Genomic DNA, 15,286 nt, shown 5'->3' with positions numbered 1-15,286 from the left:
ATCTTTTATTTCTAAATGATAAATTTTTCTCGTCATAGGAATTTTGACAAATTTAATCTTTTAATAATTCATCTTTTATAATATTTTTTAAAGTATTATTATTTTAGTGCAAAAAATAATTATAAAATGAAAGAATTGTTAATTTTATTTTATTGTTATTAAATAGCTCGTAATCAAACGATATATAGAGTTTGGTAATACTTATAAAATATCTTAACAAAATTACGTTTCCTTATTGCGAAATATATATTGTTATAAATTTGGTACGACGCATTCATTTACTTGCTCGAATTAATCACACCTAACTGTAAAGCAAAAATAAAACTAGGAAGGAAAAAAATAAACTGAATAAAATATCTCTTAAACCTGTGACTATTTATTATGAAAGTACATAGAAGGAATGGTGCATACTAAATTACACACAACTAAAACACAAAAGAAATATCTTTTAAAATCCTAGATAATTGGTAAAAAATGAAAAATTTTCATTTATGCTATACTGTACTTTTTTCTTTTTTTTTAAACTTATCTAGCAGTATTTCAATATTACAACCTAGAACAAGGGCTCCACTGCGAGTTGTATCTATTTACTCTAAAAATTCATTGCGTTAAGTTAAATATTCTGAGCTATAGTCTCTTAAAAAAAGGTTCTATAAATGAGCCATATCGTTGTAAATTGAGATCTTGGCGAAAAAGAAATGAAAAGAATAAACGTGGAGGCCCAATTTCAAAAGACACGTTCCCGCGTCTCAAGCATAATCCTATTTCCGAAATCACGGGTTCTTTTTCTTTCAAAAAGACAGCATATGTACAAGGCAGTGGTCTTGTGTGTGGATGACGTTATTTAAGCGCCTTCAGAACTGGAGACCTTGCTCTTGACGTATTCCTCGAGTTCAGCGTCGAGTTCCTCAGCAGTTGGTGCCTTGGTTTTAGCACCGCCGCGGCCCACTGCTCCGGCGCCTCTGCTGCCGCCACGACCACCGCGGCCGCGGAACGAGCCTCGACTGCCACCACGACCTCGACTACCGCGCATTGGGCTGCTGCCACGTCGGAAGCCACCAATGCCACCACGGATAGGACTTGGAATCTCCGACGTCGCCAATTGGATGTTCATCTCGCGTCCGTCCAATGGTACTCCATTGTATTGCTTCATGGCCTGCAGAAGCAACAATATATAAACAAAACATGTCGTTGAATATTACTTTTCATTGAAGTTTTTTATATTTGTTTTTCCTCTTCTTAGAAATTTTATAAACAACTCTGAATTTGACTGATGGCCCATAAGGCTTTTTCACTATAAAAATTATATGGAAGATCACAGATACCTGAATATGACAATCATTTGCGAAGAACGCACAAGTAGTAATGAATACCAAACAAACATGTGCACGTAAAGAGTTGATGCTTGTATTATATATTATCGAGGAAGAATATAAATGTGAATTTAGTATAAAAAATGACTTGAAATATTTGCGAAAATACAGATGCCAACCAAAGAACATAATAAAGTAGAATTAAAAGAATTACGTCATACCTTAATGGCATCAGCTCTCCTCTCGTAAATAAGATCAGCGGATCCAAGGGAGCGCCCGGACCTGTCGTAGTGCACACCAGCAGACTTCAAAGGCCCAAACTCGCTGAAAAGCTCGATGATGTCGGAGTCGGTAACACCATAATCCAAATTGGAGACAATCAGCTTGGTCGAGTCAGATCCGAACTTTCGGGGTGAGGTGCTGCCGAGGAAAGCATCGCGAGCCTTGGCACCACGACGAGAACGTCCAAAGCTAGGTGGACTGCGAGAAATGCCACCACGCCCACGTCCGCGCATCACACCGCCGCCAGGTTTGCGACCTCCACGTAGGGACGAGCCACGTCGGGATACGAAGCCACCACGTCGGGATTTGCTGCCCTTGTTTTGCTTGATTATGTCGTCAAGGCTCATTTCCATCTTGCCGGTCAAAGTCTCTTTACTTAACGTCTGCTCAATGTGAAATTACTGCTGCTGCAATTGCTGCTACTGGCCTTAGCGAAGATCGCCGCGTCGAGGATTGATCAGAGGTCTAAGACAGAAAGAATCTTATTGTTGGGTTTGCCTGTATCTATTTGTCTCTGATGAAGAAAGTTTGTGTTTTGGAGACTGTCGTCTCGAGAATCAAAGACTGTCCTGCTGATCAGTTTTTTGACAAGATTTATTGAAACAATTTAGACGTTACATTACATTGGCAACATTCAAGCAATTAGTATCCGTTGACTGAAAGTTGATCACAAGTTAATACAAAATTTATACAGATATTAGTCCGCGCGGACTGCAGCAGCTAAACTGCACAGATCAGTGTTATTTAAATAATCAATTACAGCATCAGAGCAGTCCAGATTCCAGCATATTTCGTCAAAGCTTTCGATTATCAATGCGTCGAGCGCTTCAAGTGCAGGTTCTAGCAGATCTTTTCTAGCCAAAGCTTTTCCGTATTGCATCATGACAAGGCAGCCACATTCCGGAAAGAGCTGGGCCAATTGATTGGATTTGATTAATCGGGCGAACGCTCCGTTCCGTGCCAGATGCGTTGCCATTTTATTGACGTTTCGGAACATCTCGTACAAAGACACGTATCCGAAGTAAGTGCTCTTCATCCGCTCAAGTTCCATTTTACACGCGTTTGCCAAAGTGTTCTTCTCGTCGTGCTCCTCCTCGTCATCCAAATTGTTTTCATTTTCCTTGAGCAGCCTCTCGTACAGAAGCTCGTTAGTGTGGCTTATTGGAAAACCAGCCAACTTTCTGACCTGCAAGTGCTTGCAGAAAATTTCGTAGAGCTCGAGCCTAGGCATTCTGCTCGTTGAAATTTCGAAGAAGTAAGAGACTATGGTGCGACCGCTGCGATCCTCCACGTCAATATTCGCGCCGCATCTCAAGAGTGCTTTTAGCGCGGCAAGATTGACCGGCCAATACGCGTGATGAAGAGCTGTCCGACCGGAGCAGTCTGTTGTATTCAGGTCGCAACCGTGCTCCATTAATTGAGTGAAAATCCGTGCGTAATAATGTTCTTTCGCCTTGAACGTAAATTTCAGCATCAGAATGAGAAACTTGTCAATGATCTAATTAATTTTCTGTAATTTAACATTGAATCTTACCTGCACCAACTGAATCGTCTGGTGAATCAGAGTACCCCCTTCCAAACTTGTAAAATGAACGCTAGCTCCGTTTTTCAAAAGTACCCCGACAATTTTTTCACGTTGCCAGGCGATTGCCAATTCGAGAGGTCGATAATTCATGATCATTGGACTCATTAGATTAGGACTAGCTTTGTACTTGAAAGCAACATCGAGAATATTAGTTTTGTTATACTTTATTGCCAGCTCGACTAGAGTGAATCCTAAATTATTCCTGACATCTGGATCGGCACCATACAACAAAAGTTTGGCAGCTATGTCGGCATAGCCAGCTCGAGGGATACAAGTCAGATGCAATGCTGTTGCACCTTCTCTGTTTCTGGTATTGATTTTCGTCCAGTGACCCAAAATCAGATCGACCATTTGACGATTTTTTTTGTATACTGCTATATGCAATGGCGTGTAGCCAGAATATTTTTGAGCGAATGGATGAACGGGTTCATCGAGATTTACTCCACAGTGAATATAATCTCTGGCTGTTTCTATCATGCCCCTTAGACAAACAATATGGAAATACGTCAATCCCTTGTTATCCATTGGATTGTTACGCTTAGAAGTAGGATGTGATAAAATTATTTGTATAATTTTTTCATTATTTGATTGTAAAGCTAAACGAAGTGGAGTAATTTGTCTTGCACTCTTCACGCTTGGATCAGCATTGTAAGTCAGTAATATTTCTATTGCTTTGATTTTTGCATTGGAACAAGCTATATGAAGTGGAGTGAAACCATATTTATCTTCACTATTTACATTAGCGCCATAACATAGTAGCATCTTGATAATACGAATTTTATTGTATTTAACTGCTAAATACAGAGGACTGCATCCTGAATAGATAGGACATTGTAAACTAGCATGTGCATTAATATCTACATCTTTATGAAGTAGATTTTTAACCGCAAGTATGTCATCCCTCATACAAGCAACATGTAATGCAGTTAATCCAGTTTTTTCGGCAAGCTGTGTATCTTTATTCTGAATTACAAGCCAAAAGGCATCCAAAATCTGTTTGGATTCATTTGGGTGTAATTTACCAATGTAATGTAAAGGAACCTTATTAAAAATATCTTTGGTTATAATATCAAAATTACTGTTCAAAAGTATTTTCGTACTTTCTATGTGACCATTTTTCACAGCAAAGTGTAATGGTCTGAAGCCTGGGTATATTGGTGAATCTAATTTAACTTGATCCTCAGTACCTATTTTATTTTGTAGAAATTGATTAATTAGAATGCTTTCATTTTTCATACATAAAATGTGAAAATGAGATAGTCCAAAATTATTAACTGGATTGATAATTTTTCTATTATGAACTGATAAAATCATAATTATGATTTCCTTATACTGTTTTTGAATAGCAAAGTGAAGTGGAGTTGAACCAGTATACGTTTCTTGAAGAGTAAAATCAGCATTCCTTTCCAAAAGTACTTCTACTATTTCTATACAATTAAATTTCACTGCAAAATGTAAGGGAGTTTCTCCAATACTAGTAGCCATGTCTACAAATGAACCTGAATCTAAAATATTCTTGACTATATCTGCTCTATTAGCTAAACAAGCAGCATGTAAGTGTGATAATCCTTTATTATCAACAGAATTCTTCATTGTTTCAGTATAATATGAAAACATTCTCTTCACAATACTATAATCTTTTTTATAAACTGCAATATGAACTGGCGTTGATCCATTAACATCTTGAATACATAAATCAGCTCCATTTTGCAGTAGAAAATCAATCATTTCTATATCAGCAAGTTCAACTGCAAAATGTAATGCAGTGTAACCTGACAACTTTATAGGACACTTTGAAGGTATAGTTGTATTAATATTAAATCCATTATTTAAAACATATTTGATAGAATCCAAATTTGAATTCAGACAAGTGCAATAAAATTCAAACATCTTTGGGCTGCAGTTATCAATTTGGAAAATTTGTTTGATGTTTTCATGTACATAGTAAATAAAAGTATTGGTAATCAATTTGGTACGAATAGCTAATTGAATTGGGCTAATACCAGCTGCATTTTTGGCATTTATATCAGCTCTACGTTGCAATAACAATACGATTCGATATGTGCATTTACAATGAACAGCAACGTGTAATGGGGTATACCCAGGCCACAAAATTGAATCAGACTTTACAGGAATATTTATGTTGACGACCTGTTGCAATATCTTTTCTAAAGAGTGTAATTTACAATTGCCCATACAATAAACATGCAGTAAGGATATTCCATTGTTATCAATTGGATTTATAGAATTTTGTCCAAGAGCTGAAAATAATGATTCTATAAGTAGTTCATCACACTTTTTTATTGCAACGTGAAGTGGAGTTAACCCTGCTGCATTTTTTATGTTTACGTCAGCACCAAATTTCAGAAGTAAATTTGTTGTAGACAAAATGGAATATGTGGATGCAATATGTAACGGTGTGTAGCCAGGCCAGTATGGTGAACTATGGCTGATATAACTATTAAAATCAACTTTATTTTCTAAAAAGCCTAGTACAATTGAATAATTATTTCTGAAACATGCTATATGAAAATGTGACAATCCCATATTATCTAAAACATTAATGTAATTCTTTTTGTGAGCAACTAAAATCTCATCGATTATAGGAATTAAATTATGTTTTCTCTTTGGTGCCTTATCCAATAGTATCATTGTCATAGCAAGATGTAAAGCTGTTTGTCCTTTGGCATTTTTGATTGTAAAGTCAGCTTTGTGTTCAAGTAATATTTTTACTGCTCGTAAATGTTTACATACCACAGCAAAATGTAATGCAGTATAACCAGGAAATGTTGGAGAATGAATACTGACTCTGCTATTCACAATTGATAAATTGTACAACAGCCATTCTTCTACTTTGAGTTGTTTGTGCATACAAATATAATAAAATTGACCTAATTTTATTTCATTTGTTTTGAGTTTTACGTTCATTGTAAGTTTTATTACTTTTTATTAATTCTGATAGTTCTTTGGTTTGGTTTATGTATTCTTCATTTTAATATCTTGCTTATAAATATTTGTAAAATTACTGTAAACATATAGTTCATTAGATATTTTATAAAAGCCAAAACAGGATAATAACAGTATTTACGACATACCTCATTTACAATAAGCAAAATGACTAAATCTTACGTATAAGAATATAATGTTATTTCTCTTTTATTTATTTAATCAACTAATAAAAAGGCCGAAAATAAACTAAAATTTAAGTCGGAATTTTTAATGTAAAAAAACAGTTCCTTAACTGCATTTTATGAGTCTAGTTTACAATGTTAAAAACGGAAATGTTGAGAAAATCAATACATATTTAAATTGCACATAGCGATAGCAGACAGCATCATAAGTGCGTATTTTCTAAGAAAAAATGGCAGAGGCTGATAAATGAACCCAACCTAACTTTGCAAGCGTCGCAGTCGCCAGTCATTTACACATCGTGACTCGTTCTCTCGTGAGCAATATTTGTTTGACATAAATTTAAAACCAATGTTCTACGAAATTTTTTTATAATCAAACGCCATAAAAATAAAAATTTCAATCGGAAAATGTAAAATCTATTTATATATCGAATATATAAAATTTTACGATTATTATCACAAAAACCTTATAAGAAACTTAGGTTATAAAAATCAATAATAGAAATGGGTAGAATTCTTTATCTTTTAAAAAATATTTAAAAACTAGAAAGCATAAAATAAAACGTGTTAAAACTAGTTTATACTAGATTTAAAAAAAAAATGTCAATCAGCACAGAAAAATTAATAGATTATTTCAGTATCTCAAATGCAACTAATTTAAATGGACAAAATGTCTTGCACTATATTGTCACAACAGGTTGCATAGGTTTAACGCATTACCAATGCAACAAATTGATAAAATATTTTATAAATAAAGGCTGTGATATTAATTTACAAGATAATCTAGGCAGAACACCAATTCATGTTGCAGTCGAAGAAGAAAATGTCAATGAGTTAGACATACTTTTAACCAATGGAGCTGATCCAAATATTCTTGATAACGAGGGCAAAACTGTCTTTGAACATTCATGGCAAAGGTTGGGGAAGGGAACTCATACTTCATTTAAAATACAATCATACAGGTATATATTATTAGCATACTATCTGCATATTTTATCCTATGAAATAAATTATTTAATTTAAAAATTTTCAGATACTTAGCATGCTATTTAAATAAAATGCAAGTTGCAGGATGTTGGATCAGTGAACGAAATAGACATATTTATAGAATATCTCTAAATGCTTACAATTACTATTGTCACAGCAATTTAGAGGTGCATTCAAAAGAATTGCATAAAATGTCTAAAATTTACCTAAATCATCAAATAAATTTGAAGAGCTTTCTTGAAAAGAAAGAAAATGAAATATCACTATTGATAAATAGCGAAATATTAGAAAAGGTTTTGAAAAATGTAGACCACGAATTTCCTATATTTGGCTGTGTTTTAAAATTACAGTATACTAAAGGATTCGCTAATAAAAAACTTTCCAACAATGCACATATTGCCTTAGAAAAAATGATCAACTTCAAATTACCAGTTTTGTGTTTTGAAAATATCAGAATCTATCTTGATCAGACAGATTTAAAAAATATGATAAATTCAATTAAAGAACTTCAAAAGAAATACAGCAATTGTACATTGAAAGAATTTTCACAAGTTTGCAAAATGGTTATTCAATCATTTTAAAACAAGATAATGCGAGTAAGATATCTATGTAATTGTTACATAATTTGTTAATTGTAAATACCAAAAGTACTCAATATAATGTTTTTCAACATTTTAAATAAAACTATTTTATTTGTATGGTAAAGAATAATTATAGGGTGGCTATTAATTATGTAAAAAAAATTTTCATCACAAAATACATTTTTCAAATAAATAACGTTCTAAACATAAACATTTTTTCGATGATTAAAATTAATGTTTATTAGATTCATATGTTATCATTTTATATATTAATGATAAAAAAAGAAAAATGTCTATAATAAAGTAGTTGTAAAATAATGCTAACATCATAAAATATATTTTTCAATTGCACGTGTAGCGAAATACATGATGGTAGTATTATAAAAAGAGCGAAACAATAGTGAGTAATTCATAATGGGATTTAGAATAAAGACAATTTTAAACACAAAATTAAAATAAGAATTAGATGACAATCAAATAAATGTTAAAATTTACGTATTCACATTGCTTTGGAGAAATGTATATATTTTATACTGCACGATTGAAATTTCAATATGAAACAGTTATTAACAAGATTTTGACCAGCAATTTAAAATATTTACAGAGTAATTATTATATTAAAAATTATTAAAATTGTGCTTTAACTTTTAAATGTTACTGATAAGCATTTCCTTGAATCGTGATTGATGAGAAACGAAAACCCAGAGACGCCTATCAAACGAGTATTCGTAGGTTAGAATATCATCTCCTTAGAAATGTTGTAACTCGAAAAAACACTTAAGAGTTTCTTGTAAAATGTTCAAAACAAATCACAAATACGTAATTTCATCTCATAATCCGGAAGGTGATGTGAACAAAAGAATTTCAAACCAAAGACGCTTTCGCAAAGCTAAAAGAGGTTAGGTACGATCCCGGTACAATCATATTGTTTTATATCGAAACAATTGAAAACTTTGCAAGTATCCATGAAATAAAAACGTCGAATCGGCAAATAAATCTTTCGAAGATTAATTCATATAAACTTACCAAAAATTAATTGATTGAAAACTCGTCCTTTTACATGCCGGCAAAAACCCACGCGATGCAACACCACACCACGATGATCGTCTCTGCTGTGAACTCTCGAGCAGTCTCGGGTCGAGTCGAGACTCTAGTAGTAATATGACGAGTGTGTATATGAGTACTAAACAAAACAGTGTAGGTATAGTTGATGTCAGTGTGTGTAGCGTAGAACGAGAGGGGGAAATACAGAGAGCGAGAGAGAGAGAGAGAGAGAGACGAGAGAGAGAGAGACGAGAGAAACAACGAGCAAGGAAAGAAGCCATTAATAAACCACAACGGTACTCAACGAGCCACGAGCAGTTTTGCTTAGCAGTATGATTGTATATGTGGATGTGTGGATTACCTATATTCACAATTGTGTCCACTTTGGCGGGATTACTCAAAACTGCGCATATACATACATGAATCTGCGAGTTTGTGAAAAATAACCATGCTACACGTACATCAAGAATGCTAAAATGTTAATGTTCAAATCCTTCACGTGACTTGCTTGTTAAAAGTATCGTCTCCAAAACTGGTCGTCAAACTATTATGGACAAGCTCATTTTTTTTCGAAAATGACAGACTTTTTGGTATTCAAAAGCCCAAGAAACGGCTATGATTTTACAATAAGACAAAAATTATTATAGTTCATAGTTCATTAGTTTAGTTTACTAGATGGCGGTGGCTTTCTAATTCAGTTGCTAGTATGTCAGTACGCAATATATACGCAACTACGCAAGCGGCCAGCCTAATGTTTTAGGGGAGGAGAGATCCTTCTCGGAAAACATAATTAGGAATAATTATTTGGTCGCTTCTGCGAATGGAATGGCAGGAACCTTATAATATAACGAGGTGCCAACCTCAATACTAGATCTATAGCTTAAAGTGGATTCCAAACCACCAGTCATTGCGTTAATTTTGAAAGAATTTAAAAGATCCATTCGTAAGTAGCTGCCGGGAACCGGATCCAGCTCCAGACTTTTGCATCGGGCCATCGGCACAACTCTGTATGAGCAACTAGAGACCTCTAGTGGCCGATCGTAAACATTCCGGTTGGCGGCTTCTTTGTAAAAGTCTGATAAGCAAATATTTTTATTGTTTGATTATGAGATTTATTGTTATTTATGGTTTTATTTTTTTTAATTTTAGGTATGTCTAAGATCGAGTGATGCTCTGCAATCCATTTCCTTGCTAAAAATGTTTATATGAATTTTAAACTAATATTGTATGAAAACTCATACGAAATTTATGCAAAATTTATATAAAATTCATGTAAAATTTGTATGAATTTCATATGAATTCCGAATACATTTTATTCAAATTTTTTAGAAATTCCATTCTAATTTAGTTTTTATTTCGAATAACTATATTTCATAATAAATGTTTAATAAAGGAAAATTTATGTTCTTTTATTTCCTTTTAAAAAATGATTCAAAATTTTTTTAAACGTATTTTATTGCATGTTGAGTTAAACAATAACGTAAATGAAACAAAATACATTTTATATACAAATATTCATTTACACGTATCTATTAAACAATTAGATCGTATCTGCATACCTTCCAGATCATGTCTCTCTCTCCCTCTCTCTCTCTCTCACTCTCTCAGTATTTTTTATCTATTCATATTCATTGCAATACTTATTAATACTTAAGCATATTAGGCACTGCGCTGATATAACGTTCATTTTTCGAGATTTCTATGCAAATTGCAACGTGAAAAATATCATCAGTATTCATAACCATTACGTAATTGTCAATTTTCATGATTTTTTTATTTTTGTGTTATTTTTGAAAACAATTTCTGTTTCAATTAAATTGTATAATCTATATTCTTTTTTTTGCCATTCGTCAGCTATAAACTCGACAATGTTTATAAAAATACCATTTTTTGTTAGAGCGAAACAGTTATTTGAACACTTACAATTTTTATTATTGGAAGTGAATAAACATCGATCCTTTATAATAAACATACGATTATATAAATTCATATATTTTGAAGACAGCAAATGTAACTTTATCCATTTGTCATTAGTAGAACAAGATTTTATGAAATATCGATTTTTTAATACTTTAACGGACTTTTCTTTAAATTTATTTTTGATTTAATTACAAAATTTGAGCACTGGTGATTCTTCGTGACGTTCCGAAATAGGTTTTTGAAGAATAATTGCGCTTTAACAGTACTCAATTTTCCGACATATTTGATGTAACACACCTTTACTGTACCTACGATTTTTCCGTTACCCAACTCGAAAGGATAACCGTTGTATGCAAAAAGTGGGGCCTAGTTTATTATATCAACCATATGTAACAGTTGATGTACACTATATGTCATAGCTTTATCAGTATAATGCTCTTCAGTAAAACAAACAAAATTTTGAAGCAATTTATCAGCTTACAATAAATCATTGCTGGATGTAAAATTGCTTTTCATGATATGAATTGCTTTCACAAGTAATTCCCAATGTTCCGTGTACTTTTTAAAACCAGAAATTGTTTTCAAAATCGGTAAGCTGTAAAAGAGTAACTAATTTTCATACTTCCGACCCTTCCAATGTTTTCTTTCTTTTAATGGACGACGTAAACGGTCTATTTGATAAGTCTGAAGTTTGGATCGTTCACAGTGAACGAAAATTTCAAAATTTTAAGTTTCAATTTTCAATACGACATATTGATTCTCAGCAATACTATCTTGATATGAACAATGATTTAACATCAAAATTTAAGTACAACCCCTATAAACTACCCTTACAGTAACTGGCGTAATGAATGTTAAATAACGTTGACACTTGTTATTACCAATAAATGAGAGGCAGCATAATGCTTTTCCGTCAAAGTATAATTGTAAGGAGAATGCGTGAACATTTGTCCGGCCGGCGCCCTCGCGAACTACCCCTACAGCCCGTCAAACAACCACCAAACGCAGAAATTAATCGTTTTTTTTGTTGAAACATCGAACCACCAAGACATATAATGTTGAACAATGGGTTATTACGTAAGTATTGCTTCTAGGAAAGAGCTCGAAAAATATCTCCGGTCGGCGTCCTCGCGAACCATCCTTAAAGTTAATTAAACGACAGCTAAATGATGAATTCTATTATATTTACGTTTTAATTTGTAATTACCACGAAAAAAATGCCAAATGATTTATTACATAAGATTTACAATAAGAAGGTGGCTGAAAAAGTTTCCTCCTTGTCAATTTACCCCTACATCTCATTAAATGATCACTGAACGTAGGCTTTTATTATCTTTTGTTGTACGATCAAATTACCATGAAATAATATAAATGATTTCGCTAGTGGATAGTTTCACAAACCATCATGACAGATACTTATAAATTCCCTTTTTAATATTGCGTTTCTTTCATTGTCATGTATAATAACTTTAAGTTACCATATTCGAATGGGAATTCTTGTTGTTATATTTCTAACATTTGTGTATGTAATTCTTTCATTATAAGATTTATATGCATTAAACTTGGTGGGTTTCCTCTGTCGTTCTCCTAAAGAACCATACCTTTAGTCATTTGAAATAAACAATTCTGAGGATATTTAATGTTTTTTGTCTGATTTTTTATTAATGGAGCGTTACGGAATAATCGCAGGTTTGTATTCATTATACTTATTATAAATAATATATTTCATTTCTTTTGTTTTACAGATAATAATTCCATATCGAAAATGACATTAAATCTCAACTTTCTTTAATGCACAATTATCAATAATTTTTATAATATCAATAAAATTGTAATTTTTGTGAATCAAATTTACAAAGTACTTATTTGTAAACTACAATCTCTCTACCAACCAAAATCCATTTTACATTCTTATTCTACAATAATAATAATTTAGCAGTTAAAATGATATATTATGATATTAACAAAAATACTATAAAAAATACATTATCTTATTATAAAATTTACGTACGCTCCATAAAGGCAAGGACTTCTTATTGGAAACCTTACGTAATGAGTCACTCGGCATTTTTTTTCCTAATAATTATAAATTAAAACATAAAAATAATGAAAATCAGCGTTGAGCAGTCGTTTGATTGGCTTGAGGAGTGGTTCGCGAGGGCGCCGACCGGAGCTATTTTTCAAGTCCTTTCATAGAAGCAATAATTATATAAAAAACTATTTCTCAACATTATATGTCTTGGTGGTTCGATGTTTCAACAAAAAAACGATTAAATTCTACGTTTAGTGGTTGTTTGACGGGCTGTAGGGGTAGTTCGCGAGGGCGCCGACCGGAGATATTTTTCGAGCTGTTTCCTTAGAGCAATAATTATATAAAAAACCATTTCTCAACATTACATGTCTTGGTGGTTCGTTGTTTCAACAAAAAAACGATTAAATTCTACGTTTATTGGTTGTTTGACTGGTTGTAGGGGTAGTTCGCGAGGGCGCCGACCGGAAATATTTTCTGAGCCCTTTCCTAGGAGCAATACATACGCAATAACCCATTGTTCAACATTATATGTCTTAGTGGTTCGATGTTTCAACAAAAAAACGATTAAATTCTACGTTTAGTGGTTGTTTGACGGGCTGTAGGGGTAGTTCACGAGGGCGCCGACCGGAAAAATGTTCTCGCATTTTCCTTACAATTATACTTTGACGGAAAAGCATTATGCTGTCTCTCATTTATTGGTAATAACAAGTGTCAACGTTATTTAACATTCATTACACCAGTTACTGTAAGGGTAGTTTATAGGGGTTGTAATTAAATTTTAATGTTAAATCATTGTTCATATAAATATAGTATTGCTGAGAATCAATATGTCATATTGAAAATTGAAACATGAAATTTTGAAATTTTCGTTCACTGTGAACGATCCAAACTTCAGACTCATTCTATTTGTTCGGGAACTCGTAATTTTTTGCAAAATTTCGTTCATGTCTTGCATCATATTTTTATTTATTAAGTAGGCTTTCTTACGCTCATCAAACCACAAGTGCATGAATTGTGGTCCAACACCTAAGGGAAAAATGTGCAACTCATCAGGTGCAAAGCCATCTACAATATCAAAACAATCAAGATTAATTAAGGGTGATTTCCTTTCCACCTTTATATACCTAAGTATCTCATAGGGAGTGAAAAGGGAGTGAAAGTGCAAATTAGGGGTGGATTCGGTTACCGAAACTTGGCTTACATTATTTTCTTATCTTCATGAACTTACTTACCTCTTAACTGCTATGTGGGGTAATTTACCCCAGACAATTTTTAACAATAACTAAAATTTTTTTTTTTTTTCAACAATTTTTTTCAGTGTGTGTAACATTAAAAACTGTTAACCTGAATATTTTTTTTGTAGTAAAAGGTTTGAAATATACTAGAAAAAATTTTCATAGCAAAATATCTAAAATTCTCTGATTTATTCGATATTTTTCGGGCTGGGGTAGATTTATCCCACCGAGCAGTTACGTGGTCAAAATGAGGTGTACAAGTTAAGAGTTAAAAGAAACTGTACTAAAATACGTGGAAACTTACAAATGAAAATACTTTTAGATCGTTTTTCACCCCTTTTTCACCCCTTTCAAGATACACAGGGGTGGATATTTTCGGATGACGAAACTTGATATCTACTAGTTTTCGGCCGCAACAATTGTATTGTTGTAAAGGACACTTGAAAAATAAGTTGAAACTAAAAAGACGACATAAGTATCAAAGTTCGACAACGAAATATTAAGAATCCTATAGATTTTAAGAGGAAGAGAATTCATGGAAATGGTACAGTTGAAAATTAAGTATCTCAAAGAAAAAATTAGCTATTTGAGTAAACTCAACGGCATTTGAAAGGGCAAGACTTCTTCTTTAAGATACCGTCTGTAGTTTTTTGTGAACAAAGAATATGGCGATGCTACGTAACCTTAAATATAGACTAAAACGCCGATTTTTGGACTTTTAGGTTAGGATATCTCAAAAACCTGACGTGCTAGATCAATTCTGTGGCCAAATTTGAATTCAGCGCCATTCATATAACATTCAGGAAGAACTTGGGTTTTGCCCATATACAGAACTAGCTGATTTTGCGCTCAGTGTACTCCTCACAGTAACGCACAACCAGAACGTATTTGGTCCAAAGACAAGTACATAAGAAACAAATGGAGAAATAAATTAAGTTTGGCTTCGACGCGTTCAGTTTTAATGATTAAAGAAATACTCGCGTTAAGAAATTGTAATAAAAAAGTAGAAACATTTATACCTGACGCTGACATGATCGCGAGAGTCAGGAATAGGATTCATAATATACGACAAAACGTTCTCAACAATAATAATAATGTAGGTGGGGAAGTAGGCGAAAATATAAAAACTTGCTAGTTCCTCTAATAACGATTTTTCAGTCGCACTATAAAAATTAC

At 33.0% G+C, this 15,286-nt stretch overlaps 3 protein-coding genes across 4 annotated transcripts; 1 reads left to right on the top strand and 2 right to left on the bottom strand.

The window, feature by feature from the left end:
- Positions 1-664: 664 nt before the first annotated feature.
- LOC131675155 (THO complex subunit 4-like) lies at positions 665-9,052 on the bottom strand. The gene is made up of 3 exons (XM_058954022.1): positions 8,906-9,052; positions 1,535-2,060; positions 665-1,156 (listed from the first exon to the last, which is right to left on the bottom strand). Exons 2-3 carry the CDS (start codon positions 1,946-1,948, stop codon positions 845-847), a joined length of 726 nt encoding a protein of 241 aa, XP_058810005.1. The 5' UTR covers positions 1,949-2,060; positions 8,906-9,052; the 3' UTR covers positions 665-844.
- On the bottom strand, positions 2,067-6,575 carry LOC131675131 (ankyrin-2-like). Of its 2 annotated transcripts, none has more exons than XM_058953992.1 (3): positions 6,276-6,575; positions 3,130-6,205; positions 2,067-3,048 (listed from the first exon to the last, which is right to left on the bottom strand). In XM_058953992.1, the coding sequence occupies exons 2-3, from the start codon at positions 6,106-6,108 to the stop codon at positions 2,293-2,295; spliced, it is 3,735 nt and encodes a 1,244-aa protein (XP_058809975.1). In that variant the 5' UTR covers positions 6,109-6,205; positions 6,276-6,575; the 3' UTR covers positions 2,067-2,292. The 2 variants fall into 2 exon arrangements, with proteins under 2 accessions (XP_058809975.1, XP_058809984.1); XM_058954001.1 differs by lacking the exon at positions 6,276-6,575 and having other exon boundaries at positions 3,130-4,928; positions 5,935-6,023.
- On the top strand, positions 6,605-8,059 carry LOC131675146 (uncharacterized). The gene is made up of 2 exons (XM_058954013.1): positions 6,605-7,273; positions 7,345-8,059. Exons 1-2 carry the CDS (start codon positions 6,912-6,914, stop codon positions 7,877-7,879), a joined length of 897 nt encoding a protein of 298 aa, XP_058809996.1. The 5' UTR covers positions 6,605-6,911; the 3' UTR covers positions 7,880-8,059.
- Positions 9,053-15,286: the final 6,234 nt, after the last annotated feature.

Source organism: Phymastichus coffea, unplaced genomic scaffold, assembly GCF_024137745.1.
Source record: "Phymastichus coffea isolate CEN01 unplaced genomic scaffold, Cenicafe_Pcof_1.1 PCOF00001, whole genome shotgun sequence".
In the NCBI taxonomy this organism is placed as follows: Eukaryota; Metazoa; Arthropoda; class Insecta; order Hymenoptera; family Eulophidae; genus Phymastichus; species Phymastichus coffea.
This window is presented reverse-complemented; position numbering and strand designations above follow the sequence as displayed.

Excerpts from the sequence above, each read along its gene's own strand:
- LOC131675131 (XM_058953992.1), bottom strand. The coding sequence starts at position 6,108 with ATGAACGTAAAACTCAAAACAAATGAAATAAAATTAGGTCAATTTTAT. Across the intron at positions 3,049-3,129 it reads AGACGATTCAGTTGGTGCAG|GCGAAAGAACATTATTACGC; the intron begins GTAAGATTCAAT and ends TTTACGTTCAAG.
- LOC131675146 (XM_058954013.1), top strand. The coding sequence starts at position 6,912 with ATGTCAATCAGCACAGAAAAATTAATAGATTATTTCAGTATCTCAAAT. Across the intron at positions 7,274-7,344 it reads TTTAAAATACAATCATACAG|ATACTTAGCATGCTATTTAA; the intron begins GTATATATTATT and ends AAAAATTTTCAG.
- LOC131675155 (XM_058954022.1), bottom strand. The coding sequence starts at position 1,948 with ATGGAAATGAGCCTTGACGACATAATCAAGCAAAACAAGGGCAGCAAA. Across the intron at positions 1,157-1,534 it reads GGAGAGCTGATGCCATTAAG|GCCATGAAGCAATACAATGG; the intron begins GTATGACGTAAT and ends TTGCTTCTGCAG.